The 27,250-nt window shown below is 51.8% G+C and overlaps 1 protein-coding gene and 1 long non-coding RNA gene across 8 annotated transcripts in view; one reads left to right on the top strand and one right to left on the bottom strand.

The window, feature by feature from the left end:
* Positions 1-7,062: 7,062 nt before the first annotated feature.
* Positions 7,063-10,844, top strand: LOC132234565 (uncharacterized). The gene is made up of 2 exons (XR_009452900.1): positions 7,063-7,203; positions 9,260-10,844. It is a non-coding gene; the product is annotated as an uncharacterized LOC132234565 (long non-coding RNA).
* Positions 10,845-12,025: 1,181 nt separating this feature from the next.
* Positions 12,026-27,250, bottom strand: part of USP53 (ubiquitin specific peptidase 53) — a 53,554-nt gene continuing 38,329 nt past the window's right edge. For 5 of the 7 annotated variants that reach the window (XM_059695573.1, XM_059695572.1, XM_059695574.1 and 2 more), the window contains 4 exons: positions 26,987-27,063; positions 15,965-16,055; positions 15,595-15,645; positions 12,026-15,137 (listed from right to left, as the gene is read on the bottom strand). In XM_059695573.1, the coding sequence (XP_059551556.1) occupies positions 14,162-15,137; positions 15,595-15,645; positions 15,965-16,055; positions 26,987-27,063 (1,195 nt within the window). In that variant the 3' untranslated portion in view covers positions 12,026-14,161. The remainder of the gene's footprint in view (positions 15,138-15,594; positions 15,646-15,964; positions 16,056-26,986; positions 27,064-27,250) is intronic. The other 2 variants (XM_059695576.1, XM_059695577.1) reach the window with 1 other exon arrangement.

Genomic DNA, 27,250 nt, shown 5'->3' with positions numbered 1-27,250 from the left:
GTCCCCCCCGTAAAGAACACTTATTACTCTGACAGGGGAGACAATTCACGTAAATTTGTGCTGCAAAGCAAGTCAACGCACCAGAATGTATGGTAAGAAAATTTCAGTATTTTTCAGCAGAACGTAGAGAAATTTTGAAAAATGACCCATCCAATTACAGCATCATCAACAGGAGGTGCTAAAGAATGAGAAGGCGAAGGAATATCCCCTCACTGCCTTGGCCTTCAGGACATAACCCTGCCCAAGTAGAAAGCAGCCCATAACAGGTTGGAGACAGGGGAATGTGCGTTTTTGCAATTGGCATGTTAGACGTACTGAGAAAGGAGGCTGGGTGTGAACTGCAGCGGGGAGACGTTAGGAAGGTGCGTTTAGACGGACAAGGGATTGATAGGGCTCAGACATAATTTAGTGAGAACAAAAAGCACCACAGCCCACAGGCCAGAGGCCGAGCGTGTCCACTGGAAGACAGAGACCGAAATCTGGCTAAGGAGGGGCGCTCTGGGCCTCAGGGGCTGAGTGCCTGAGCAGAGGTGTCTGGGCATTGGGGCGGGGTGCTGAGCAGGGGTGCTCTGGGCATGGGGAGAGAGGGGGCTGGGTGGCTGAGAGGGGTGCTCTGGGCATGGGGGGGCAGTAGGAGGATGAGCAGGGGCACTGCTGGGCACTGGGGTGCTGAGTGGCTGAGCAGAGATGCTGCTGGGCACTGGGCTGAGTGGGCCGAGTGATGGGAGCTGTGAGAGGCCAAGACGAAGACAGAAGAGAAGCTGCGCCAACAGCACTGGTTACAACTGCCCAGCTCTCAGAGAACTGTCACGGGGACATGAAACAGTAATGATGGAGGTGGAAACGGATGGAGGGGCCTAAGGATGCTGGGGTGGCCTGAGATATGGACTATGAGTAGGTAGCCCGGAGACCCGTCAGCCTGGACAGACTCAGAGGTGCCAGGAGAGTGAGCCTCGGGACAGGGCTGATGCTGATCGTGCCCCCGAAGCCCGTCCAATCCTCTGCTGAGGCTAATGGTGAGCTCTGGGTGCGACTGAGGACAGCTGACCCTGTGAGTTGATGGGCGCTGTCCCACAGAAGGGAAAAATGAACCCTCTGAGGGTGCTGGGGTCTAGAGAGATCAGTTTTTAAGCTTCCTTTCCTTACAGCCATCAGAAATAGAAAACAAGAGTCCTCATAAGAGAAAGACCAGAGTCACTGTTCCTAAAGAACGAGCCACACGTTTTCTCCGACCACTCTACGTCTAGAAGGGGAGTGACTAAGACAGACTGGCCACTGCAGGCAGAGCTAGAGACTGTCAAGGGCCAATCCCTACCTTCTGCTGCCTTCTGTCCGAGGCCCCAGGGCCTCAGTGTCCAGCCAGGGCCATCCTGTCCTTGTTCCTAAACCTGGGGTGAGGAAATGCTCCCCTTACCCCACTGCCTGTGCAGTACTAAAAGCAGACCCCAGAGTTGCCTCCACTGTGGCACACACCTCTACTGTGGCTCTTCCCACCGGTTCCAGCCTGTGTATGTGGTGGATGGACTGGGGGAGGACTGGTGGACGGACGCCACAGGGGAGGAGAGGTTAACCCCTGTATGTTCCTGATTGGACTGACATAGACAAGGGAACCCGTTGTTCAGCAGAAATAAACCATTTCCTTGCAAAAACTCTGGGGTACCCACCAATATTTCATTCCTGGTACCAACCCCAATCCACAGGGCAAAAGGAACCAGAAGTCTAGGAATCAAAAGGCTTTATGGAAACTGTATCAGAAACTGGACTTGCCGGCCAGAGCACTCCCAATGTCCTTATAGAAACCTCTTGTAGAAGACACGGATCACCCCTTTGGATGAGTGTTGGGTTGCCCTATGCCTACTGGCTTCTCTAAACCTCCCATTCTTGGCTTCAGTGAACAGGACAGGGACTTGATTTCATGTCTGACCAGCGACATGCAGGAACTAACTAGTGTGCCTGGAGGGCATCATCAGGAGGTGAAAGGGCGTGGCCTCCACTGACCTTATGCCTTGCCATCCCTTTTGACTTGGAGATGGGACAGACATCACGGTTTTGAAAAGAAAGCACATGCTGTCGCCTTGCTGAGAAGGCCCTTATGAGATGCTCACCACCTACTGCCATCAAAATGAAGAAAAAATTACTTTGGATTCACACAAGCCACACTAGGTTGGTGTGCCCATCACTGCCAGGATAATTAGAAGACCATCAAAAGGTGACCTTGAAGCCAGGACTCCTGGGCCAATTCCCAGGCCCCAGAGGCAGACACAAGCATGAAACAGACAGCTCTTCCCAAGATCACAGATCAAGAAACTTCACTCCCAGCTACTTTCTCCCCAATTGGGTCTCAGCACTTCTAGAGGGAAATAAAACAGAGGGGGTTCTTTCTTTTAACCAAGCCTCCACCTCGTTCAGCCATTTATTAAAAGGCGGACAGGAGAGAACCACAGGAAGGCTGGCTGAGTGGAAATTCTTCAACTAGAAGGAAAGAGAAAAGCACTGAGACTCAGAGGAGGTGCGGTGTGGAAGTAAAGTGCAGAGGTCGGGAGGCGCACACCGAAAGGGCTGGCAACTGAGGACGCAGCACACGTGGAGAGGGCTGGCAGATGAGGACGCGGTTGTCTTTTTCAATCGGGAGCAAGTCTCAAGCGCCCGACTGCTCTGAACTCCAGTTCCAGGTGAGTCTCTGGGGACCCAGACTCATACGGGAGAAACTGGACTGTCTGGCATAGGGTAGAACTCGAGGGTGGCTTTCTCTCAGAGGTGCTTACAGCGATTACCGGGACACTGAGACTCGGGGCCACTTAGGGTAGGACTGAGGAGCAGCCATAGCTGCTTGCTCTGCCCTGTTGATCCCCTGAGGCCCCGCACCACCCAAGCTGTGCACAGAGGCTTTTGCATATGAAAGGCCAGGCCCTTTGCAACCTGAAAATTACCTAACAAACTGCAGCTGAATCAGAGAGACCCAGAACTTCCAAAAGAAGGCCCAAGGCCCCACAGCAGCTTGCATTGCTTCACAGCTGGGCCTCATCTGGGCACCTCCAAACCCCAAACAAAGAAGAGGAATCTCTCCATAGCTCCAGCTTGGTAGCCTCAGGCAGAGGCTAAATTAGCACCTCCTTAGAGATCCAAGAACCAGTGTATCCAGTGGTCAGAGTGGGACCATCCAGATTACAACTCCTCAGATCCATAAGGGACACACTCAGGGGGCAGACTCAGTGAGCACCAAAGCCCCACTGAAGCAAGTCTTGCCCCAGAAGGGTGTCCCCAGCTAAGAAGTTCTCCCACTGCAGACACAGCTTATTCTCACAGCCAATTGGCCTGGAGGTCAATTCCTCCCAGTGATACCTACAATCAAGACTTAACTACAACAAGGCTGTGCACAAAGCCCACAAAGGGGTGCACCAAGAGTGTCCACCTCAGGTAATTGGGGAGGCTGAGCCACTGGGTCCTATAGGACACCTAGCACACACAGCCACTCTATCAACACAGGGAAGCAGCCAAAATGTGAAGACAAAGAAACAGGTCACAAATGACAGAAATGGAGGAAAGCAAACGACTGGATATAGAGTTCAAAACTACACTTTTAAGATTTCAAGAATTTTCTAGAAACCGCCGATAAATTTAGTGAGACCCTCAAGAAATCTAGTGAGACCCTCGAGGTTATGAAAAAGGACCAACTAGAAATTAAGCATACACTAACTGAAATAAAGGATATTATGCAGAGTTCCAACAGCAGACTAGAGGATTGCAAGAATCAAGTCAAAGATTTGAAATATGAAGAAGTAAAAATCACCCAACTGGAAAAACAAAAAAAGAATCCAAAAATATGAAGATAGTGTAAGGAGCCTCTGGGACAACATCAAGTGTACCAACATCTGAATTATGGGGGTGCCAGAAGAAAAGAGAGAGCAAGACATTGAAAACCTATTTGAAGAAATAATGACAGAAAACTTCCCCTACCTGGTGAAAGAAACAGACTTACAAGTCCAGGAAGCACAGAGAACCCCAAACAAAAGGAATCCAAAGAGGACCACACCAAGACACATCATAATTAAAATGCCAAGAGCAAAAGACAAAGAGAGAATCTTAAAAGCAGCAAGAGAAAGAAACTCAGTTACCTACAAGGGAGTACCCATACGACTGTCAGCTGATTTCTCAACAGAAACTATGCAGGCCAGAAGGGAGTGGCAAGAAATATTCAAAGTGATGAATAGCAAGAACCTATAACCTAGATTACTTTATCCAGCAAAGCTATCCTTCAGAATTGAAGGTCAGACAAAGAGCTTCACAGATAAGAAAACGCTAAAGGAGTTCATCACCACCAAACCAGTATTATATGAAATGCTGAAAGGTATCCTTTAAGAAGAGGAAGAAGAAGAAAAAGGTAAATATACAAATTATGAACAACAAATACACATCTATCAACAAGTGAATCTAAAAATCAAGTGAATAAAGAATCTGATGAACAGAATAAACTGATGAATATAATATTATCAGGGGCATAGAAAGGGAGTGCACTGACTATTCTCAGGGGTGAAAGGGGGATGGGGGGTGTGGGAAGAGACTGGACAAAAATTGTACACCTATGGGTGAGGACAGTGGGTGGCGGGGGTAAGGGCAGAGGATGGGGTGGGAACCAGGTGGAGGGGAGCTATGGGGGGGGGGGAAAGAGGAACAACTGTAATAATCTGAACAATAAGATTTAATTAAAAATAAATAAATAAATAAATAAAAATAAAATAAAATAAAAGGTGGACAGGAGCTTGCTTGCCTCAATCTATCCTATTTTCCATCTGGTTCTCCAACATGGCTCTTCCTCAAACCATGTCTCACTCTTATGAAGTTAAACTCGAACTGGTTTCTCAACAGGTCAAGCACAGACACCCCCTGTACCAGCTTTCCAAACCCTGGTCACATTAACGAATCAACCGGAGAGCTGGCTATGTCGACATTTAGACCACTGGCAGGAGCAAAAAAAACTAATTAGTGTTCCTGCCAATGGGAGGACCTGGAGAACCAACTCTAGAAAATGGATGAATGACAATGTATGGCATCCATGACCAAGAAAACAATGTCACTCTTCTCCTTTTGGTGAGTCAATTGGACACACACACATGCACACACACGCAGAAATCCCTTTAGAAGCTCAAGGACTGTCTCTGCTCAGGCAGACACTCAGAAGGGCATTTCCCCTTTGCAGTGAAAGCTGGCACAGTGCTAGGCCTTGTCTGGGTCGTGTACCAAGGCAACATTGCAACCTCCCTGTGGTTTGATTCCACAGGCGGCATCCTGAAGCCTCTCACGAAGGTCACGAACGGTCTTGGTGCGGGCTCTTACGGTACGGACACTTGTCAGATGTTACGTGTGGCTCACCAGCTCGCTTGTGCAACCTTGGGTAGCTCAGTGGCTCCCCGGATTAGCTGCCAAAGACCAAACATTATCTGTGGGTGGACCAACAATCCGGTAACAAATCCAAGCCTTGCAGCTGCCAAGGCCTACCTCCCGTGCCACTATTCCACAGCCTGCTCTGCTTCTCCAGACTGACAGGAACACACAGGGATGGAGAGGTGCAGACGCCGGCAGGACAGGTGACAAGGTGCCCCAACCCCGACCCGGTGGTCACACGTTCCTGTCCGATCTCAGCCATGAACAACACTGGCCTTTTCACCTCATGTGGTGACCAGGGATAGGAAGGCTCCCGCCCAGATGGTTAGGATGACGTGGACTCGACTCCTGACGCCCTCGGTCACCAGGCCCTCCGCCTTCCATGCCAGCCAAATTACAACCTGGGCTCCCCTGCCTGAAAGTAGCGCCACGTGAACACGCCAGATGAGCTGTCCTAGGAAACCGCTTGGGCCTCAGCGCTCCTGAGAAGTCGCAGGTGCACTGAGGGCTCCCTGGCCTTCATGAGGGGCCTCCCTGGCCGGGGGGAACAAGGGACGAGGAATGGCCACGAGACATCTGTTCAGGCAAACCCTTCTCTCCTCCCACCATCTACCACCAGCGCCCAAGGCCCTGGGTTCACTCCCCGTGTTTGGTGTAGACGCAGAGGTTCTCAACCTTCTGGCCCTTTAAATACAGTTCCTCATGTTGTGACCCAACCTTAAAATTATGTTCGTTGCTACTTCATAACTGTCATGTTGCTGCTGTGATGAATCGTCATGTAAATATCTGATATGCAGGATGGTCTGAGGCGACCCCTGAGAAAGGGTCTTTCGACCGCCAAAGGGGTCACGACCCACAGGTTGAGAACCGCTGGTAGAGCTTTCTGCTCTGGCCCCTTTCGGGGGCGTGGTCCTCTCCTGAGGGTCCCGGGACCTGAGAGATGAGTAAACGCACATGCTCCGCTGTGGACCTGTCCCCTGTCCCCATAGTCCTGAGACCCAAACAGGGCAAGAGGGGCGGCGGAGGGGTTGCTGCCTGCAGTGGGCAGTCGCTCCCTTCCCGGGTGCGCTCCATCCTGCTCAGTCCAGCGCAAACCCGGGTCCCTCTCCAGTTCACGCCGCGGGGTGCGTGCCCCTCCGTCCTCTGCCCCCGAGGGGCTCGCGCCGGCCATTAGGATTCGCAACTCACTCGTAAACCACACGACAAGCCAGCGCGGCCCGCGGGAAGGCCCGGAGCGCACCCGCCCTCCGCCGCTGCACCAGGATCCCAGGGGAACGCCGGTGGGCCCGTCGCCGCTGGGAACGGGCCCTGACAGCTACTTCCGATCCGGTCGGGGCACTTCTTCCAGGGAAACAGGAATGGCCTGCTTCCCGCCTGGAGGCCACAGGCGGAGGGGCGGGCCCGCAGGTGCGGCTGGTGGGCGGCGGCCGCCCGGCCCTGCGCGCTGCCTGTCGGCGGTCACGGACGCAGCCGGCCGTGGGCGGGGCCTGAGCGTGGGGGCGGGCCCACTTCCGGGGCGGGGCGCCGCGCATGCGTAGGCTGCGGCCTGGGTCCCTGGACTGGCCTGGGAAAGCGGAAGCGCGGAAGGCGGGTTCCGGCTGCGGGTGGAGGTGCCATGGAGGGTCGCGCGGCGGCGGGAGGCGGCCGGAACGGGCCCCGCGAGCGGCGAGGGCCGGGCGACGCGGCGGCGCCGCAGCAGAACCACCAGGGGCGGCCCCCGGCGGCGGCGGAGCGGCTGCCCAGGCACTCGTACTGGCTGGACCTCTGGCTGTTCGTGCTGGTGGATCTGGTGCTGTTCCTGGTCGTGTACCTGTGGCCGTGGTGAGCGCGGGGAAAGGGGTGCGGGCGTCTGGGCCGCGTGTCTGTGGGATGTTCTGCCAGGAAGCCGCGGGGTGCGCGCTCCTCGCCCCGAAGGCCGGGGGTGACTTCGCTCCTCCGAGCTCGAGGCATTCGCGCGGGGACCCGAGCGGCCAGTCCTGCGCGTGCAGTGGCGGGAGGGCCGAGCTTCCCCTGCAGGCGGCGTGTCTGCGTGGCCCCCAGGCCCCGAACTGCTCGGCAGCCGGACCCGGAGCCCGCCGCGCCGGGGTCTCGGGCCCCAGAGCTGCCATTTCATCAATGTCAGCTTTCCACCCGGGACCCGCCGGACCCCTCTGCACACAACCCCATCCCGCACACCCGTGGGCAGTTCCCAGAGCTCGGTGGGTTCCGCCTGCAAGTCCATTTTCCCAACCGCGCCCTCGGAAGACAGTCCAGGCAGCGGGGAGGGAAGGAAGGGGAAGGAGAGGGGAGGGCAGGGCAGAGCAGGGGAGGAGAGGGACGCTGGGCTGACACGGGGTGGGGGCGGGGGGAGGGTAGGTGGAGTGGAGGAGCAGGGAGCGGAGGCCGCGCCTATGGAAGAAGGGATCCACCTATATGAGAGAAAGGATCCACCTATGGGAAGGATCCACCTATGGGAGAAGGGATCCACCTATATGGGAGAAGGGATTCACCTATGGGAGAAGGGACCCGCCTATGGGAGAAGGGACCTACCTATGGGAGAAGGGATCCACCTATGGGAGAAGGGACCCGCCTATGGGAGAAGGGATTCACCTATATGGGAGAAGGGACCCACCTATGGGAGAAGGGACCCGCCTATGGGAGAAGGGACCTACCTATGGGAGAAGGGATCCACCTATGGGAGAAGGGATCCACCTATATGGGAGAAGGGATTCACCTATGGGAGAAGGGACCCACCTAATGGAGAAGGGATCCACCTATGGGAGAAGGGACCCGCTTATGGGAGAAGGGACCCACCTATGGGAGAAGGGACCCACCTATGGGAGAAGGGACCCGCCTATGGGAGAAGGGACCTACCTATGGGAGAAGGGATCCACCTATGGGAGAAGGGATCCACCTATATGGGAGAAGGGATCCGCCTATGGGAGAAGGGATCCGCCTATGGGAGAAGGGAACCGCCTATGGGAGAAGGGACCCGCCTATGGGAGAAGGGACCTACCTATGGGAGAAGGGATCCACCTATGGGAGAAGGGACCCACCTATATGGGAGAAGGGATCCACCTATGGGAGAAGGGACCCACCTATGGGAGAAGGGACCCACCTATGGGAGAAGGGACCCACCTATGGGAGAAGGGACCCACCTCTATGGGAGAAGGGATCCACCTATGGGAGAAGGGACCCACCTATGGGAGAAGGGACCCGCCTATGGGAGAAGGGATCCGCCTATGGGAGAAGGGACCCGCCTATGGGAGAAGGGACCCGCCTATGGGAGAAGGGACCCGCCTATGGGAGAAGGGATCCGCCTATGGGAGAAGGGACCCACCTATGGGAGAAGGGACCCACCTATGGGAGAAGGGATCCACCTATGGGAGAAGGGACCCAAGGCTCCTGGACTTCGGAGTTCTCTATGCACTGTGAGTTCACGGCCCTCGGCCCTCACGCTGGCGAGTGAGCGCTCTTGATGGCAGTTGCCCGAGTTCTGGCAAAGATTTGAGCCTAAGCTCATAGCCAGGCCCCTCTGTCTCCGGTTTCTGGGCTCTGGCAGGTGGGCAGGGACAAGGGCGAGTGGGAGGACAGGAGACTTGGGTGTAAGATCCTCTGTGGGGCCGTTTGTACAGGGAGCGTTTCCTCTCTTCTGCACCTCCCCCTTTTGGGTAGAGATGTATCTCAAGTATAGTTTTTTTTTGTTTTTTTTTTAATGACCTGAATTTTCAGCTCTGGGTAGAAACAAAAGCCTTTGATCAATGGTTCGGGCTATTTTCTGCTCTTGTCAATGTCATTCATCTGGAATAGGCAAGTTCCCAAGACAGTTTCAGAAGTGGGCACAAAATACTGTGGGAAGAGAAAGGGAACGCTGTTGACGGATGCTTGGTTTTTACAGATGGATTGCCTGGTATCTACATCCAGAAGTTGACTCCTGGACTGAATTCTGAACACGACTTGCAGCTTCTTGAGCAAAGACAGGATTGTGCAACAGAAGAACTTCAGACTCTTAAGGGCCCTTCTCTCCTTTCCACATTCCTTACTCTTTGGGGGACTGGGTTAAATGGGCAGCAACCTCACCCATTCATAGCTAAGTCCTTAAAACTGGACTCTTTGATTCATGTTTAAAAACTGTCTTCAAATAGCTGATGGCTTTACAGGAGCTGAATTAAAATATTTGTACATAGAGGTTTAGTGTACCCATTAAGAACGACAGCAATGACTTTCCCTTAACGTTTCAAGGGTTGACCAGCGTTTAGTATGATGTAATGTTATATATGGTGAATTATTAAGGTGAAGTATGTACAATTAAATTCCTAGAAAGCAAGGGGAGAATTTTAGAAAAGGAATTAAAAGCTACACAGAGAGTGCAGGTCTACAAGTTATTGGCTATAAGAGTCCAGCTTAAGTTCTAGATGCGGTGGGCCTCTGTTTGGCTGCCAGGTTGACATGACCTTAGAGAAAGTAGTAATATCCAGTAGTGGAAAGCTAGGGGGCAGCTCCTCCTGCCCAGTGCTCCCCCTCTTCCTTTTAAGCTCCTGAACTCCCTAAAGGAGGACAGCGTGTTTCAATCCTATTATTTATTATTGTGGTTACATTAAGAATGGTTGTGGCCAAAACACATTTGTTTTTATAATTACTGTAACTTAACTATTCAGCAAAATCAGCATATTTATTCACCCAACGAATATTTGAGCACTTGTATGGGCCGGGTACAGCGGTGAACAAAACGGAAATCACTTCCTTCATGGGGCTCAGCCCCTTGGTTTTTCTCTGAATAAACAAGAATTTACGTTGTAGGAGTGCGCAGCTGGCATCTGACGAGCAGGGCCGCACTCAGTAGCTACAATACGCCCTTCAGACGTACAGGACAGGCACTCCTTTACATACAATGTTCAGAACAGCCTCTTGTCGAAATTGGGGACATCGGACGGATGTGAATCGCCTTCGTATTTTGGGGAGACGCCCCTTCTTTCAAATCAGGGCATGGATCTGGTGAACTCTGCGTCCTCTGCCTTTCAGAACGGCACTTGGGTTACAGTGGAATCTGGGACTGATTTGGGAGGACTTTATCTGTCAACTACAAGGTTAACAATGATGCCTCCAGGGTACCCTTGATCTCTCTGAAGAAAACCTTTCGGGCAAAGGTGGGAGCATCTAGAGCAGTGATGGCGAACCTATGAACTCATTTTTTTTTTGTTGATTTTTCTTTGTTAAATGGCACTTAAATATATAAAATAAATATCAAAAATAATCTTTGTTTTACTATGGTTGCAAATATCAAAAAAATTTCTATATGTGACACAGCACCAGAGTTAAGTTAGGGTTTTTCAAAATGCTGACACACCGAGCTCAAAAAGTTTGCCATCACTGATCTAGAGAAACACAGAACGGGGATTTCCTTCCGTATCCAAACATTATATGAACTGTTTCTGTACTGCTGGCTGGTAATTTTGCCCAATAAATGTTTATTGTGCAGCTAACTTGGTCTGATGTGCACTTTAGGTTGTGACAGGATGACAGTTCTCACGTAGCTTACTCACTGCTGAGTCACGCACAGGCTTGCACTGCACACTACCTTGCCGAGCCTCAATCAGCCCACACACAGCGATGGCACATTCTGAGCATTTCTGCACGGGTGACACGGAGGCTCAGAGCTGGGCCTGGCTGTGATGGCACCCTGAGCATTTCTGCACGGGTGACACGGAGGCTCAGAGCTGGGCCTGGCTGTGATGGCACCCTGAGCATTTCTGCACGGGTGACACGGAGGCTCAGTGTGGGGCCTGGCGGTGAATGGCACCCGGAAGTGGTGGCAGGTGAGGCGGAACCTGTCCTCCAGGTGCTGAGTAAGAAATGGCACTACCACTGAGCTGCGGCCTGAAGCAGTGACGGCTCATGTGCCCACACTGACGGCTTCTAAGCCTCCCCCCTGGTAAATGGGACACCAAGGACGTTGGCACACTTGCTATGGCGAGAACAAAGACACCAAAAGAATAACAGCGCTATGGCTTTAATCTGGTAAATTTCACAAGCCTGGAAGTAAAACGGCTGTTTTCACAACCATTTGAAATGAACTGGCTGATTAGCAGCCGTGCGGAAGGCTGTCAGCCTGAAAGTGTTAGGATGTGAAGTGCTGCCCGTTCCCACCCCTCACTGCACGGACTCACTCGGAGCCCACAGGGTGTTGCGGGTCAGTAGGGCATCCAATGTGAATAATGCTCCAGGACAAGGGTCATGGAACTGGCCAGTGGCCCACAGCTGGCCCACTCACTGCCCCTATAGCCCGTGAGCTGAGAAAGCGGCGGGAGAGAATGGATTATTTCCTGACATGTAAAAATTGTATGATATCTCAAGTGTCCACATCCACATTTCCCTGGCACACGCCTGCTTCCCCGGCCCTGGCGGAGCTGAGGAGGGGTGAGCTCCAGACCCGTGTCCACAGGCCTCGAGGGCTGCCTGGCCCCTCACCGAGTCCGCCCGCTCCTGTGGGGCTGCTCAGGCTTCACTGCCGTTTCCCTCAGGAGCCTCCTGTGGTAACACTTGATGGTCAGTGACATTCCAAGTCCCCCTGAACTTTAAATTGACATATTTCACATAAAGTATATAATCCATGTGGGGGGAGAAGAAGCCACAGTTCATGAATGCAAAGAAAGGTCCAACCATATCAACTTAAAGATCAGTTTATCTAAAAAAAAAAAAAAAATTGAACTGGAAAAACTCATTTCACATGAAAATAGAACATTTGGAAGACAAGTATTTTGAACATTACAATTGGTTCCATTATTTCAAAATTATCAGTTTATAAGCAGAAAACACCTATAAAAATAAATAGGCACCCTAAAAATAAAAATTTTAGATGTGGATTATTAGTTACTAAATAAGCACTCAAACTGTATTTGGAGTGTTGGCTCACATGAAGACGAACGGTCATTTCCAGCCTGTTCAAGCTGTTACATGATTCGGGATGTTTTGGCCGACAGCACTCTAACAGGAGTCCAAGGGGACATTCCTAGTTGTCTGAACTCAACTGTGAGTGTAAATTCAAATCTGAGATGGCTGTTAAATATCAGAAATCAGTTTAGCTATTTCAAATAATACATCTCAACTGAACATCTTGACCAGAATAAAAACCTACACAAAAGGTTTGTGAAAGCTATTAAAAATACATGAAGTCCATTTTCTAGTATGTTACAATGTTATAAAAGCAATGTTTATATACACTGACATTTCAAAGTTTACAATATTTACAAATGCTCCATACTCAAAGTCATGTTAAAAATAAGCTTTCTTAAAAGATAAAATGTAATTTAGTTGATATTCAAGTATTTCTAAATGAAGAGAAGGTAATAATCACTATCGTAGTTAGAAAAGGCTATTAAAAAGCCTTCTTGGTGGAAGACAACTCTAAGATTTGGTAACTGGGTAAAGTTAGATTTTTGTAAGCAATTACTTTCTATTTGTCTAGAAGTATTTTTAACCATTTACATTTTGGAATATTTTAATTTATGGAATTGGTCAAAGTATTAAATTTAGTAATCAGTTCATAAATGATCAAGTTCTACCTATAAACTTTACCCACTGGCAAAGGCAAGAAAAGCTTTCAGCGTGTCGTTCTTCATTCTCGGGAGTGGACAATGTGAAACTCAGCTGAGCCACCATTAGGTTCCTCAGTTAGTACAGAATGACAACTAATAAAGTCCCAGAAGGATTTTCAGATACAAGAATCAGAAAGTCAACAAAACAGGTTGCCAACCTACAGACGGAAGAGATGACAGCAGGGAGAAGCCAGGCGGCCACTGAGGTTCCCAGGAGGCACTAGTCACCTTCCAACACTGGTCACTAGCAGCCCACAGCGACCAAACCAAAATAAAGGCCGTTCACATTTCATACAAACGTTTAAAAAAGTAACAAGATAAATAAATATACTAAAGCTAAGTATTTTATTATTTTTAGCTTACCTGGCTGAAGTATTGTTTATTGATACAACAGTCAAAGGCCAAACTGATGTTAACTAGGCATTCTGAATATGCAAGTTCTAGGAGCAAAATAAGTTTCTCCTGTTTTGACCTTGAGTATTGAATTTATAATTTTCTTTATTGCCCAGCAGTGTGGCTCAGTGGTTGAGCACCGACCTATGAACCAGGAGGTCATGGTTCGATTCCCAGTCAGGGCATAGGCCTGGGTTGCGGGCTCGAACCCCAGTGTGGGGCGTGCAGGAGGCAGCTGATCAATGATTCTCTCTCATCATGATGTTTGTATTTCTATTTACCTCTCTCTTCCTCTCTGAAATCAATAAAACATTTATTTTAAAAATGTCTTTATCATTAAGGCTTTTCCCCCAAATGCTATCAATTTCATGGTTGGTATTGTCTAAGAAGTCGGAACCCACGGGCTGGCCAAGTGGCCTTTGGCCTCACGAGAAAGTGCCTGTTCAGAAAGCCCAGCTGGCTTTGCCTACTGCCACACATCCCCTGGCACGTTTCAGCTAGCACAGGGTTCTGGGGACTCTCACACTCGGGGTTCTACCAACCACAAAATAAAGGGACAGATCCGTTTTTATTCAACCGCAGCATACCATTAGTGCCTTTCTGCACGCCCCTATTTTTCGAGGCAAGCCAAGACTACTCAACGGGATTTCTAAAATATCCAGTGAGTTGATTGTCTCGAGGTAAAAGGACACAGAGAAAGCTAAAGTGACGAATGACAAACACCAGGGTTCTCATTTCCCTGCTCACTAGGCTCGGTCGTCGATCTCCCTCCTGCTGTGATGGCCTCTGAGCGTGAGCGGCGGGGTCCTGGCTCATCTATCACAGTGGACACTGGGTTTGTGTCTTTGCTCAGGAGGGCAGCTTGCCCCGAGGCTGTCCGGCGATGCAGGTCCCAGGCCTCCTGCGCCCGGAGGGGCCGGGTTCTCGCTCCCGCAGCCAGAGCGCTCGGGGAGGCAGAGCTTGGGCCGCTGGTGGTACTTGAGCCTGTACGTGTCGGTCATGCAGCTGTCGACGGAGAAGTAGGTGGTGAGGCAGACGGGCTCCCCGGGACAGGCCGGACTCCAGTCTGCTGGTTGGCACGAGGGAGCCACACCTGCCCCCAGGCCCGCCTGGGCACCGCTGGCTGAGCTAGCCGGGGGGTTCCGGGCGGCGCCCACGCGCTCTCTCACGTGGACCGTCTGCTTGAGCCTTTCGTCCCGGGAAGGGGCGCTCACTGCCGAGCCCGGTTCTGCTGGCCCCGTGCTGAGCGGCGAAGGACCGGCCGAGCGAGTGCTGGGCGCCTCTGGGAGCCTGGCCGCGGGTGCAGGCCCGTTTTTCCCTGGCTGTGGCACCCCGGTCACAGCATACCTTTTTGGTGGCAAAGGGGGTGGTGGATTCTGGCAAATGAGTTTTGGCACCTGACCACCGTCGGCTCTGCGAGGGGACGGAGCCCCGCGCCCCCTGGGTGGGGAGGTCTCCGGGGAACACGGGTCCATGGCCGTGCACTGCCGGGCGAGGGGGGCAGGGGCGGGCGGGGGCCCCGCAGCTCTCCTGGGCGCGGGCCACACCGAGGCTGGTGCAAAGTCATCGCTGTTTGTTCTCATTCCAGAAGCAGGACTGGCATCGGTGTGAGAGAGCCCACCTGCCCCCTCCGAGCTGCCTCCATCTGGCCGCGCGGGAAACTGGCACTCGCTGGCCTGTTCAGGCTTCTGCTCCCCCGACAGGGTGAGCTCACCAGCTGGGAGGCCCCGGAGGACGTGTGGCCCCGGCGCAGGGAGCAGCTTCCCGCTGGGGTCGCGTCCACGGGACCTGGAGTAGAAAAGCAAAGCGAAGCTGCAGTCCCACGTGTGAGCAGGTGGCGCGGGGGACTGTCCGGTCACCTCCCCTCACAGCAGCACGTTCGGCGACTTTTGTGACATAACAGAAGCAGAAGGATCTGAAGCATTAACGTCTTACACTCTGACTCTCAACCAGACGGGAATGCTCACCAGAAACACCGGCCGAGTTTCTAAGCGTTAGAAGTGTGATTTCAAAAGCTGTGAATTTCAGACTTAAGGAAGATATTCCCAGCAAACACTTCAATCCCCTAAGACACTTCCCAACCAACACTGCAGAGTTTACAGTAATGGAGGTACTCTAATCCTGACACATAAGGATAGGAGACTAATTTAAAATAATCTAGCTAACCAAGATTACGTCTATTTAGGTAGTGATTAACCTCTAAGGTGAAGAGAAAAGGTAGCACATTGCAAACAGTTTTGCTCACCTGGTCATTTTTATCATGGGCATTACAGCAGGATGGAGAGCTGAGGCTTTGCTAGGTAGACAAGAGCTATGGTCAGGTCTCAGCTCCACTACTTTGGACAAATTACTTCATTTAAGTCCTGAATTTTCTCTTTTGGAAAATACCATCTACTTTGTAAGGATCTACGAGGACTGAAGCAATTGTGTTGTGCCCGTGGCCCTCTCTCCTTAGGTCTACATCCTTCTAACTGCCTCCAATAAGACGGGCACCAGCATGCCGCAGGCCACGGCTGCGGGTAGTAACGGGCACTGTGCCTGTCTGTAAGTGAAACGTTCCTCTAATACACCCACTTACGAAAAAGACATTAATATTCCCAACTGTCCCTCCTTACCTTTTTATCACAGGGTTTTTTATTTGTGGATGTGATTCTGGGTCATGAGACTTACAGCCTACTTCCAAGTTCTTGAATTCTTTTCTGCAGCCTGAGGAGGGAGAAAAGCGGGAGTATTTAAAATCTTCCAGTTAACAAACAAAACGAATTCCTCGACTCAGCTCAAACAGCACCTCTTTTCTGGCCCTTTCTACAGAATGAGTGGCTCTTCCCTCAATCTGTCACCTGAAAGTGTCAGCAATGCCAGAAAAATGCTCTTCCCATGGGTTGGGCTGGACCAGGGCCTGCGTCCCAGGTGCCTGTGTCCTGGGTGCCTGTGTCCCGGGTGTATGAGTCCCAGGTGCCTGTGTCCCAGGTGCCTGTGTCCCGGGTGCCTGTGTCCCGGGTGTATGAGTCCCAGGTGCCTGTGTCCCAGGTGCCTGTGTCCCGGGTGCCTGTGTCCCGGGTGTATGAGTCCCAGGTGCCTGTGTCCCGGGTGCCTGTGTCCCGGGTGTATGAGTCCCAGGTGCCTGTGTCCTGGGTGCCTGTGTCCCGGGTGCCTGTGTCCCGGGTGTATGAGTCCCAGGTGCCTGTGTCCCAGGTGCCTGTGTCCCGGGTGCCTGTGTCCCGGGTGTATGAGTCCCAGGTGCCTGTGTCCTGGGTGCCTGTGTCGCAGGTGTATGAGTCCCGGGTGCCTGTGTCCCGGGTGTATGAGTCCCAGGTGCCTGTGTCCCAGGTGCCTGTGTCCCGGGTGCCTGTGTCCCGGGTGTATGAGTCCCAGGTGCCTGTGTCCCGGGTGCCTGTGTCGCAGGTGTATGAGTCCCAGGGCCTGTGTCCCGGGTGTATGAGTCCCGGGTGCCTGTGTCCCGGGTGTATGAGTCCCGGGTGCCTGTGTCCCGGGTGTATGAGTCCCAGGTGCCTGTGTCCTAGGTGCCTGTGTCCCGGGTGTATGAGTCCCAGGGCCTGCGTCCCAGGGGTATAAGTCCCAGGTGCTTGTGTCCCGGGTGTACGAGTCCCACCGCTAAGGAGGCACGGGACCCTCGTTTGAGGACAGAAGGCTCGGTTGGAGCCTAGAGTCACGGCTGACCGGGTGGTGACCGAGCCAGCCCCTCAGCCCTGACAATGGCGCTTCCTCAGTAACGAGACCACAGGCTTGATTCCCTTCCTCACAGAAGTAAGAGCACCACTGGGTCACAGCATGCACCACATTACACGCCCCCACTGCCACTGACGAACCCTAACCCTAACCCCCCACTGCCACTGACGAACCCTAACCCTAACCCCCCACTGCCACTGACGAACCCTAACCCTAACCCCCCACTGCCACTGACGAACCCTAACCCTAACCCCCCACTGCCACTGACGAACCCTAACCCTAACCCCCCACTGCCACTGACGAACCCTAACCCTAACCCCCCACTGCCACTGACGAACCCTAACCCTAACCACCCACTGCCACTGACTAGCCCTAACCCTAACCCCCCACTGCCACTGACTAGCCCTAACCCTAACCCCCCACTGCCACTGACTAGCCCTAACCCTAACCCCCCACTGCCACTGACGAACCCTAACCCTAACCACCCACTGCCACTGACTAGCCCTAACCCTAACCGCCCACTGCCACTGACTAGCCCTAACCCTAACCGCCCACTGCCACTGACGAACCCTAACCCTAACCGCCCACTGCCACTGACTAGCCCTAACCCTAACCGCCCACTGCCACTGACGAACCCTAACCCTAACCGCCCACTGCCACTGACGAACCCTAACCCTAACCACCCACTGCCACTGACGAACCCTAACCCTAACCACCCACTGCCACTGACTAGCCCTAACCCTAACCGCCCACTGCCACTGACGAACCCTAACCCTAACCGCCCACTGCCACTGACTAGCCCTAACCCTAACCGCCCACTGCCACTGACGAACCCTAACCCTAACCGCCCACTGCCACTGACGAACCCTAACCCTAACCACCCACTGCCACTGACGAACCCTAACCGCCCACTGCCACTGATGAACCCTAACCGCCCACTGCCACTGACTAGCCCTAACCCTAACCGCCCACTGCCACTGACTAGCCCTAACCCTAACCGCCCACTGCCACTGACGAACCCTAACCCTAACCGCCCACTGCCACTGACTAGCCCTAACCCTAACCGCCCACTGCCACTGACGAACCCTAACCCTAACCGCCCACTGCCACTGACTAGCCCTAACCCTAACCCCCCACTGCCACTGACGAACCCTAACCCTAACCCCCCACTGCCACTGACGAACCCTAACCCTAACCCCCCACTGCCACTGACTAGCCCTAACCCTAACCACCCACTGCCACTGACGAACCCTAACCGCCCACTGCCACTGACTAGCCCTAACCCTAAACCCCCACTGCCACTGACGAACCCTAACCCTAACCCACTGCCATTGACAAACCCTAACCCTAACCCTAACCGCCCACTGCCACTGATGAACCCTAACCCTAACCGCCCACGTGGATTGTAAGAAGTGGATAATAATTATTTACTCTTACAACTGAACACCATTTTTACTGGAAAAGATGGCAAGTGTGGGTATCAGACTTGGTTATTTGGCAGAAATTTTCTTGAACATTAAAGAAGTGAACACGTGACTTCAAGAAAACCGACTGTTTATTGCCAGTGATGGAATTCAAGCTTTTAGATCAAAGTAAGACTTTCGAAAAACTTACTACCTACCTCTGTGAGTTTTTTAGCTTCCCAATTATTATAGACTTTCTGCTAAAGTCTGGGGATATTAACAAATAGGGTTTAAAAAAAGATATATAAAGATAGTATCAAAATAAGACCCGAAGCAGGGAGGCATGAAACAGGCGAACATACCTTGGTGTGGGGCTGGGGGGACAAGAAGAGATAAACCAAAGAACTTGTATACTTATGTGCAAAGCCATGTGCCAGGCCACAGGGTGGGAAGAACTGGGGCGGCGGGGGGTAAGGCCTGGGAGGAGGGGGAACAAGGGGGGTGGGGTGGGAGACATCTATAATACTATCAACAATAAAACATATATATTAAAAGAATTAAAAATGAACTCTTCCTTAAAAAAAAAAAAAGGATCAAGGACTGGAAGACTTACATAATTTAGCTAACCAGTATTTCCCAAATAAAGATGCATGGATGTTACAAAACCATGCGTGAGTTTGGTTATTTAAAATATTTAAAATGTTTGGTTTAATGCCTAGTACAGCCAATATGGATAGATATAACTATACAAACAAAGGTCTTGAGGTCCTCAATGTTTTTTAATGATATAATGATATGGGGATAAAGGTTTGAACCACTGCTCTTGATTAAAAAAATAGCTGCTTCCTAAAACCTCCGTCTCAGCTGTGCTGTGAGACACTCCCCTTCCCATCCCCAGAGGCAGGTGCCCGGCAATGCGCCAGCTGGCAGGTGGCAGCAGCCACACCTGGCTCCCGGCGCCCCGAGCCCTCGTGCGCATGTGCCTAAGTACAAGGTCACCCGCAGCGTCTCCGTCTGGCGAAGCGGCCCCGGTTTGAACATCGAGTCCCAGATGCACTTTCATGGGCTGATGCCCAGAAGAGAACCAATTACATGGCACCAGCTCGCATTTTCAATTAACTGCCCACACTCTGTACAGTTCTAGTAAGTGCTTGTGTTCTCCTTATTTTAGGTGACCTTTTCATCATGTTCTGTTATCTCAATTTCCTCTCGTTCTCATGCACACCAAATAAAAGGTCAAAGAAAATGAAGCAAAGTTATTAAAACAGAACTTATTTTTTAAACAATAACATGGAACTCTATCATAGATGCCCTTTTATCCCTAAGTTGACCATCAGGGTATATTTTTAAAAACTACCCTGTCCCTCAGAATTCAAGTGGAATCGTAGTTGATCGAAACATCTAAATATTACCCTACCAAAAAATCTGTATTTGACTTTGATCAGGTTCTGAAGGTTAAACCTTGAAGCAACTCCCAAGAAAGAACTGTATAATATACATGGGAATTCAACACCCAAATGCGATGCTGCTCACAGGTAAGGACACCTCCCAGTACAACCTTCCCTTAGGGAAGGAGGGGCCGCAGGGCTGGCGTTCACTTGCTAAAGACTGAGGCTCACTTCCACGAGACCAGTCAGCCCTTTATCTGTGACCGTTTCCCCAGAGGCCATCTCAGTACCCAGCACACAGAAAACATGCCCCTGGAAATCTACAGATGAACACGCAGCGACACGGGAAACTCTGTTTTCCTTCCTTAGGTCAGCCCCACCCTGTGCACCGTGCTCCCCTCCCGGGTCCGGGCCAGGGAAGTGGACTCTGAGACGGTCTCCACCTGAGCGCCACTCCAGTGCCGCCTAAATAAAAGGCAGTGGAGGCCCCCCCAGTCTTAGTGGCACGGAAGCGGGGCACACTGCCTGGGGCTCAAAAACTAAGCTCCCCGCTTCTCCCCCCCCCCCCCCCCCCCCCGCCGTTACTTTATGGTTAAAAAAAGTGTCAGAAAGAACCTGGCTAATTTTTCAATCTTTAAAGCCTAAAACATTTGTAACTTAAAATTACATAATTTTCTACCCATTTTGATTTTAACTTCAGAATATTTATTTTACTTTTTAACTTACTCATAATTTCAAGTCTAATAGACACACACACACAAGAAAACAATAAATCTTCAAGAACTCTTGCCTTTTGTTCAAGTGTCCACACCCCGGCAGCAGGGGGCAGCAGAGGCTCTGTGAGTGTGTGGAATTTCAGTCACTATGGCAAGCATTCAACCAAGTGGTCTGACTTCAGAATTCCACTGCCTTAAAAATAGATGCGCTATTTTTCTCTCCTGCTGACATAGACATCCATGTGTCTTTACGGGAATTTTGGCTCCAGGTTCTTTGCAAATCTAAAACAGACCGATTTTAACACTTGGCACAAATGATGCCACAATGTCAGGGCAGAAAGCTTTAATTAATAATGCTCATTTTGATACTGTACACCAAAAAACCCAAAGCCCACAGTCAAGAAGTTAATATATACTTCATCTGAAAAGATAGCCTCGGTTTGAAACAGACGTTAAGTCGCCATAAAACCAAGCTGCCCTCTCTCTGTCAGAATGAAGAGAAACACTGCGTTACAAAGCCTAAACGTTCAAGGGCAGTCACATACGCAATGAGCCGGCCTGCAATGATCAGACGTGCCAATAAGATCTGAATGCTTTAGGAAACCCACATTACTTCCACTGGGTGACTATTTCTGGCTAAATTCACCCGCAGGGATGAGTGGCTACTTTAACAACGCTCCCAAGTAACTAAATGTTGGGAGGACACAAAATAAAAAGGCAGGAGTCGGAGACTTTCCTCACTGGAATTACAATTTAAACAAAAAGCAAATCATGCTATTTTGTGACAAACTCAATACCGAACGCTTCCGGTTTTAAAACGACATCACCGTTTGGTGGTGCTGTGTGCCAGTCACTGCCCTCTGCAGCCGGACACTCAGAACATCAATGTGCGTCACAGGAACAAGTCAACTGGCAAAGGCCCTCTTCTCTAGATACACTTTCTAATGTTACTAGGGCCCGGTGCACGGAAATTTGTGCACTGGTGGGTCGGGGGGGGGGTATCCCCTCATTCAGCCTGCCCCCTCACCGTCCAGGAGCCCTCAGGAGAGGCAACTAGGCCGATCAGGGGAAGGTGCCGCCCCCATCACCCTGCTGCTGCTGCTGCTGCTGCCACTGCCAGCTGCCACTTCTGAAGGACGATCGGCCGTCTGGTCTAATTAGCATATTATGCTTTTTTATTATAGACTGTTTTAAATGAATACACTCTGCAGTTTGGGGGAGGAAACCTTAGAGAGAGTAAACAGGCACATGCACAAACTTCTAATAAAATTGTTTTCATTTACTGATTCTATGACTTAACACTATTCAGGGTAGTCTATTTCACTCAACACTTTTTTGCAGTAAGAAATTCAGGGAACTAACGGGTATTTTGAGCACAGGCTAATTTGTCATTCCCAGGATCCAGATTCTCAGCTTGAACTAAGGCTGACTTCTAGCCTCAACTGAGACTGGGCCAAGGATTGCTGACTCCAAAGCTGGTGGCACAAGTTTTCTGAAAAACCTAATAATCCCTTTGAGACTTGTTGTGTGTCGTCTGCAATATCTGAACATACAGGATTTCAGAAGACACCCTCGGCTCCTGGAGGAAGACAGCACTGGGTGTGAACTCCTTCCACACCCCACTGAGCACAGCCCAGGGACGGAGGCCCCACCCCCATCTCCCGCCCAGGCCTGCCTCTCCTGGTTCCCTCCAGCTCTCCCTCCAGTCACCAAGCTGGCTGTCCTGCCCCGCCCTGCTCTCACACACCCTCCTCCTAGGGCATCCTTATTCCTGACTCCTGACACAATGCCAAGCTGAGTCCTGGCCTTCATTTTCCTCCTCCAGGTGCTGCTGGGCTAATCCCAGCCAAGGCTGGACAGATGTGGTAAAGCCACGTCCCTGTTACTTTTAATTCTACTGGGAAACCTTTTTATTTGAAACCTAGAGGCCCAGTGCACGTGGGATCCTTGGCCTGGCCTGTGGATATTGGGCTGAAACCGGCTCTCCGATATCCCCCGAGGGGTCCCGGATTGCAAGAGGGCGCAGGCCAGGCCGAGGGACCCCACCAGTGCATGATCGGGGCTGGGGAGGGACCGCGGGAGGGCTCCAGGGTATGTCCGGTCTGTCTCGCCCAGTCCCAATTGACCAGGCTCCAGCAGCAAGCTAACCTACCAGTCAGAGCGTCTGCCCCCTGGTGGTCGGTGCACGTCATAGCTACCAGTGGAACGGTTGAACGGTTGCTTGGGCTTTTATATATATAGATCACTTCAGGAAGTTCAGAAAAGTTGGAAGATTAAGCCTAGTACTAGAAATCCCTGTGCCCTTCCCCAGATTCCCTCCAGTGAACATTCCCCCTGTGGTCTGACACACGAGTGAGGCACCAAGAACACAGCCTACTTCCCAACGCCTCACTCGGATCCTGCTTCATGTCTCACGCCCTCCAGCCTGATGGCTCTCCTGCATCACTGAGGACCACTGAGAAGTGGACATCTAACCCTGACGCTGCTCACTCTGTGACCCCAAGCCCTCAGGAAGCTCCCTGGGGTCCCTGGGATGAGCCCCTGCTGTGTTTCCTCAGCCTTCCCAGCTACTCCTCACACTTTCCCAACGTGGGTCCTTCTCTCAGTCCTGGCTCATCTTTCTCACCCAGCAAACCCCACTCATATGTGGAATGAATTGAATGAACAGAATAAACTGATGAAGAAAACAGATCCTTCCTCTCTTTTTCTATCTCTTGCTTCGTCTCCAGTTCTCGAGTGCGACAGCTCACACCCATGCCATTCAGCTCCCGTACGTGCTGACGAGTCCAAATACATCATCTTTCCTGAGATCTAGGCCTACATCCCTAACTGCCTCATAAACCCCTTCCCGGGGCCTGGGCCAGGGGCAAGACACAGGCTGGGGCGTGAGCCAGGCAAAGCCAGTAAGAACCACGGGGGCTCTGATGTGCACGAAATCAGACGTTTTTAAAATTGAGGGTGTCTACACTTCAGTCATGCTTTATTCTGGATGACACTGTAAATCCATCTCAGTCTTTTTTTATATATTTAGTTTTAAATCTTTATTGTTGAAAGTATTACATATGTCCCTCCCCCCTCCCATTGACCCCTTCTAGCCTGCCCCCGCCCCAGGCCTTCGCCCGCCTATTGGCAGTGTCCATGGCTTATGCACATATGCATACAAGCACTTTAGTGATCACTTCCCTACCACCCTCCCTCCTCCACCTTCCCTGAGCTTCCGCCACAGTCTGTTCATGCTTCTATGTCTCTGGATTTATTTTATTCATCAGTTTATTCTGTTCATTAGATTTTATGTATGAGTGAGATCATGTGACACTTGTCTTTCTCTGACTGGCTTATTTCGCTTAGCTTATACTCTCCAGGTCCCTCCATGCTGTTGCAAAGGGTAAGAGTTCCTTCTGTTTTACAGCTTCATAGTATTCCAGAGTATAAATGTACCACAGCTTTTTTATCCACTCACCTACTGATGGGCACTTGGGCTGTCACCTCACAATGAGGTATCACCTCACACCTGTCAGAATGGCTACATCAACAAATCTACAAATGACAAGTGCTGGAGAGGATGTGGAGAAAAAGGAACACTCGTGCACTGCTGGTGGGAATGCAGACTGGTGCAGCCACTCACTATGGAAAACAGTCTGGAGTTTCCTAAAAAAATTAAATATGGAACTGCCATTTGACCCCAGTGATCTCACTTCTAGGAATATATCCTAAGAAACCCGAAACACCAATCAGAAAGAATGTGTGCACCCACATGTTCATAGCAGCACAATTCACCATAGCTAAGATCTGGACACAGTCCACGTGCCCAGCAGGAGATGAGTGAGTGTATTTTATTGATTTTAAAGAGGGGAAAGCAGAAGGAGAGAGAAATAGAAGCATCAATGAGAGAGAACAGCATCCATCGGTTGCTTCCTGCAGCCCCTCCTGGGGATTGAGCCCTCAGCACAGGCATATGCTCTGGGAATTGCGCTGTGACCTCTCGGTTCATAGGCCACGCCGCTGGGCAAGAAATAATTTTAACAGATGCAATTTATGTAGAGGCTCACACACCCATTAGGATGGCAACCATCAAGGAGCCCAGACGATACGGGTGCTGGGAGGGGTGGAGAGCGGGCACCCCGTGCACTGCAGGGCTGTGGAATGTGCAGCTGCTGGGATGGTCCCTCAGGACCCAGCAGCCACACCGGGTGCACTCTCAGGTCCCTGTCCCCCGGGCTCACAGGAGTGCTGCTCCCGACGGCCACAGGTGGAGGGGCCCGAATGTCCGACAGCAGACAGGTGGATACACAAACGCATCAGGTCACACAATGGAAACTCTCCCGCCTTGAAAAGGAGGGGAATTCCGACACAGGCACCTGAAGACATTATGTGAAGTGAAATAAGCCAGTCACCAAACAGTCAGTTCGATCCCTCTTCTCTGAGGTGCCTAGACTAGTCCAGTTCAGAGACAGAAAGCAAGGTGGCTGCGGCGGGGGGGTTGGGGGGACGGGGGCGGGTGGAGGAGCAGGGAGGGAGGGATGGGGGCAGAGCTTCAGTGTGAGAAGATGAGAGTGGAGATGGGGGAGGTGTGGGCTGCATAACAATGTGAGTGGACTTTATGCCACTGAGCTGTCACTTAAAAGTGGTTATTAGAATGGCCAAGGTCATGCGTATTTTACCACCATAAGAATTGTTTCAGCCCTGGCTGGTGTGGCTCAGTGGAGAGAGCGTTGGCCTGTGGGCTGAAGGGTCCCGGGTTCAATTCCAGTCAAGGGCACATCCCTGGGTTGTGGGCTCGATCCCCAGTAGGGGGCATGCAGGAGGCAGCCAATCAATGATTCTCTCTCACCATTGACATTTCTCTTTCTCTCTCTCCCTCTCCTTTCCTCTCTGAAATCAATAAAAATATATTTAAAAACATTGTTCTAAGTGGGCTACATGCCCACTCTCCCGTGTTCAATGGGAAACCAGTGCCCACTCTCACGCTCTCATGGCAGCACACTCCTGACCGCAGGCCCCACGGCCTGTGCGATATGCTCTCGGGAGGCCAGCACCGTTCTGTCAAGACCCTGAACTGGGGTCATTGTTCAAGGTCCCCACCTCGGCCACGGCCTCTGGCCAGCCCTTCGCTGCTTCCTGTAATGCTCGCTTACCAGACGTGATCAGATCTGTTAAACAGGCGGGACATTTACATGGGAAAGGAAGGCTGTTTCCTCAATATCAGTGTTTCCTTCTGATATTACACCCTTTGATGGGAACAAAATAAGTTAGCGCTTAGCCATATTCAAGTCTGCCACCTGAACAATGGTCTCCACAGGCCTTCAGGAGGATAAACACTGAAAACAAATTTAAAGTTTGTTTTTTATGGCTACTGTTTATTTTGAAAAATTAAATTCCTTCTAATCCTCTGAATTTTACCATTTCTACTGTTGGTCCCTGCAATCTCAATAGTAGTTGCTCATGGTTCCCCCGAGCCTCCCAGACACACGGGCTCCTCGACAGCACTGCAAGTTCTGTACATCCCCCCTCTCCCCAACACCCTTGGCTTCTGGGCTTCTACTGGCTGCCGGCAATGCACCGGAGTGACCCGCACCACAGGCACCGGAGCGACCGCGCCACAGGCACCCGAGCGACTGCGCCATAGGCACCTGAGAGGCCACCGGAGCGACCACGCCACAGGCACCCGAGCGACCTGCACCACAGGCGCCTGAGAGGCCACCGGAGCGACCGCGCCACAGGCACCCGAGCGACTGCGCCATAGGCACCTGAGAGGCCACCGGAGCGACCACGCCACAGGCACCCGAGCGACCTGCACCACAGGCACCTGAGAGGCCACCGGAGCGACCGCGCCACAGGCACCCGAGCGACTGCGCCACAGGCACCTGAGAGGCCACCGGAGCGACCACGCCACAGGCACCCGAGCGACCTGCGCCTCGGGCACTGAGAGACCGCACCAGTGCCCACTGTTTCCGACTGAGCTTGCCCCGCAGCTGCTGACAGTTTCTTTGCCCTTGACCCTGTGGTGGACACCGGGTGTTGTGCATGTGACATGGCCCTTCCTCTCTGCAATCAGGCCTGTGGCAGAGGCCTGCCTGGCCAGTGAGAGGAGTGTGGTGTGCCTGGTGCCTGACACCTCCATACAGCCGTGGTCAGAGAAGCATCAGTGCCGACGGGGTCCCGTTGCTGGGCCCGTGATCACCTGGGTCAGTCAGCAGGCTGACCGTCCTGTACACGGACATGAACAAGAAACAGCGCTATGACCCTGGGACCTGAGGTCCTCACCGCTGTCCAGCCGAGGACGGAGCCGCCCTGAGTGACACTCCCTTGCGTCCCTGCAAAGGCTCCCAGCACGGGCTCCGCTCACCTCCCCCTCATCGCTCATCACTTCTCCTGACAGGACCGCTTTAGCTTCATCACTCTGATGAGCACAATTACAATCTATTTAAATGAAAAGTTACCTTCCAGGTGGTTTTCACTCTGCTGGGAGGCACAGTTCACACGTTCTGTATTTTGGTTGCTTGTCTTACTCTGGTCTCTAAAAAACAGAACAAGGCACACACGGGACACGTCAGCTACCATGAATTACCATTTCAGTTTACTCTGAGACGGAAAAAGAAAACAACACTCGTTAAGCGATTGCAAATGCCACGTGCTGTTCTAGGTGTTAACGCACACGATTCCACTTGCCTCTCACCAGGGCACCCACAGCACTCATCACCCGC

The sequence above is a fragment of the Myotis daubentonii genome, chromosome 5, assembly GCF_963259705.1.
Source record: "Myotis daubentonii chromosome 5, mMyoDau2.1, whole genome shotgun sequence".
NCBI classification, from domain to species: Eukaryota; Metazoa; Chordata; class Mammalia; order Chiroptera; family Vespertilionidae; genus Myotis; species Myotis daubentonii.
The sequence above is the reverse complement of the archived record's forward strand: the minus strand, read 5'-3'. Positions and strand labels throughout refer to the sequence as shown.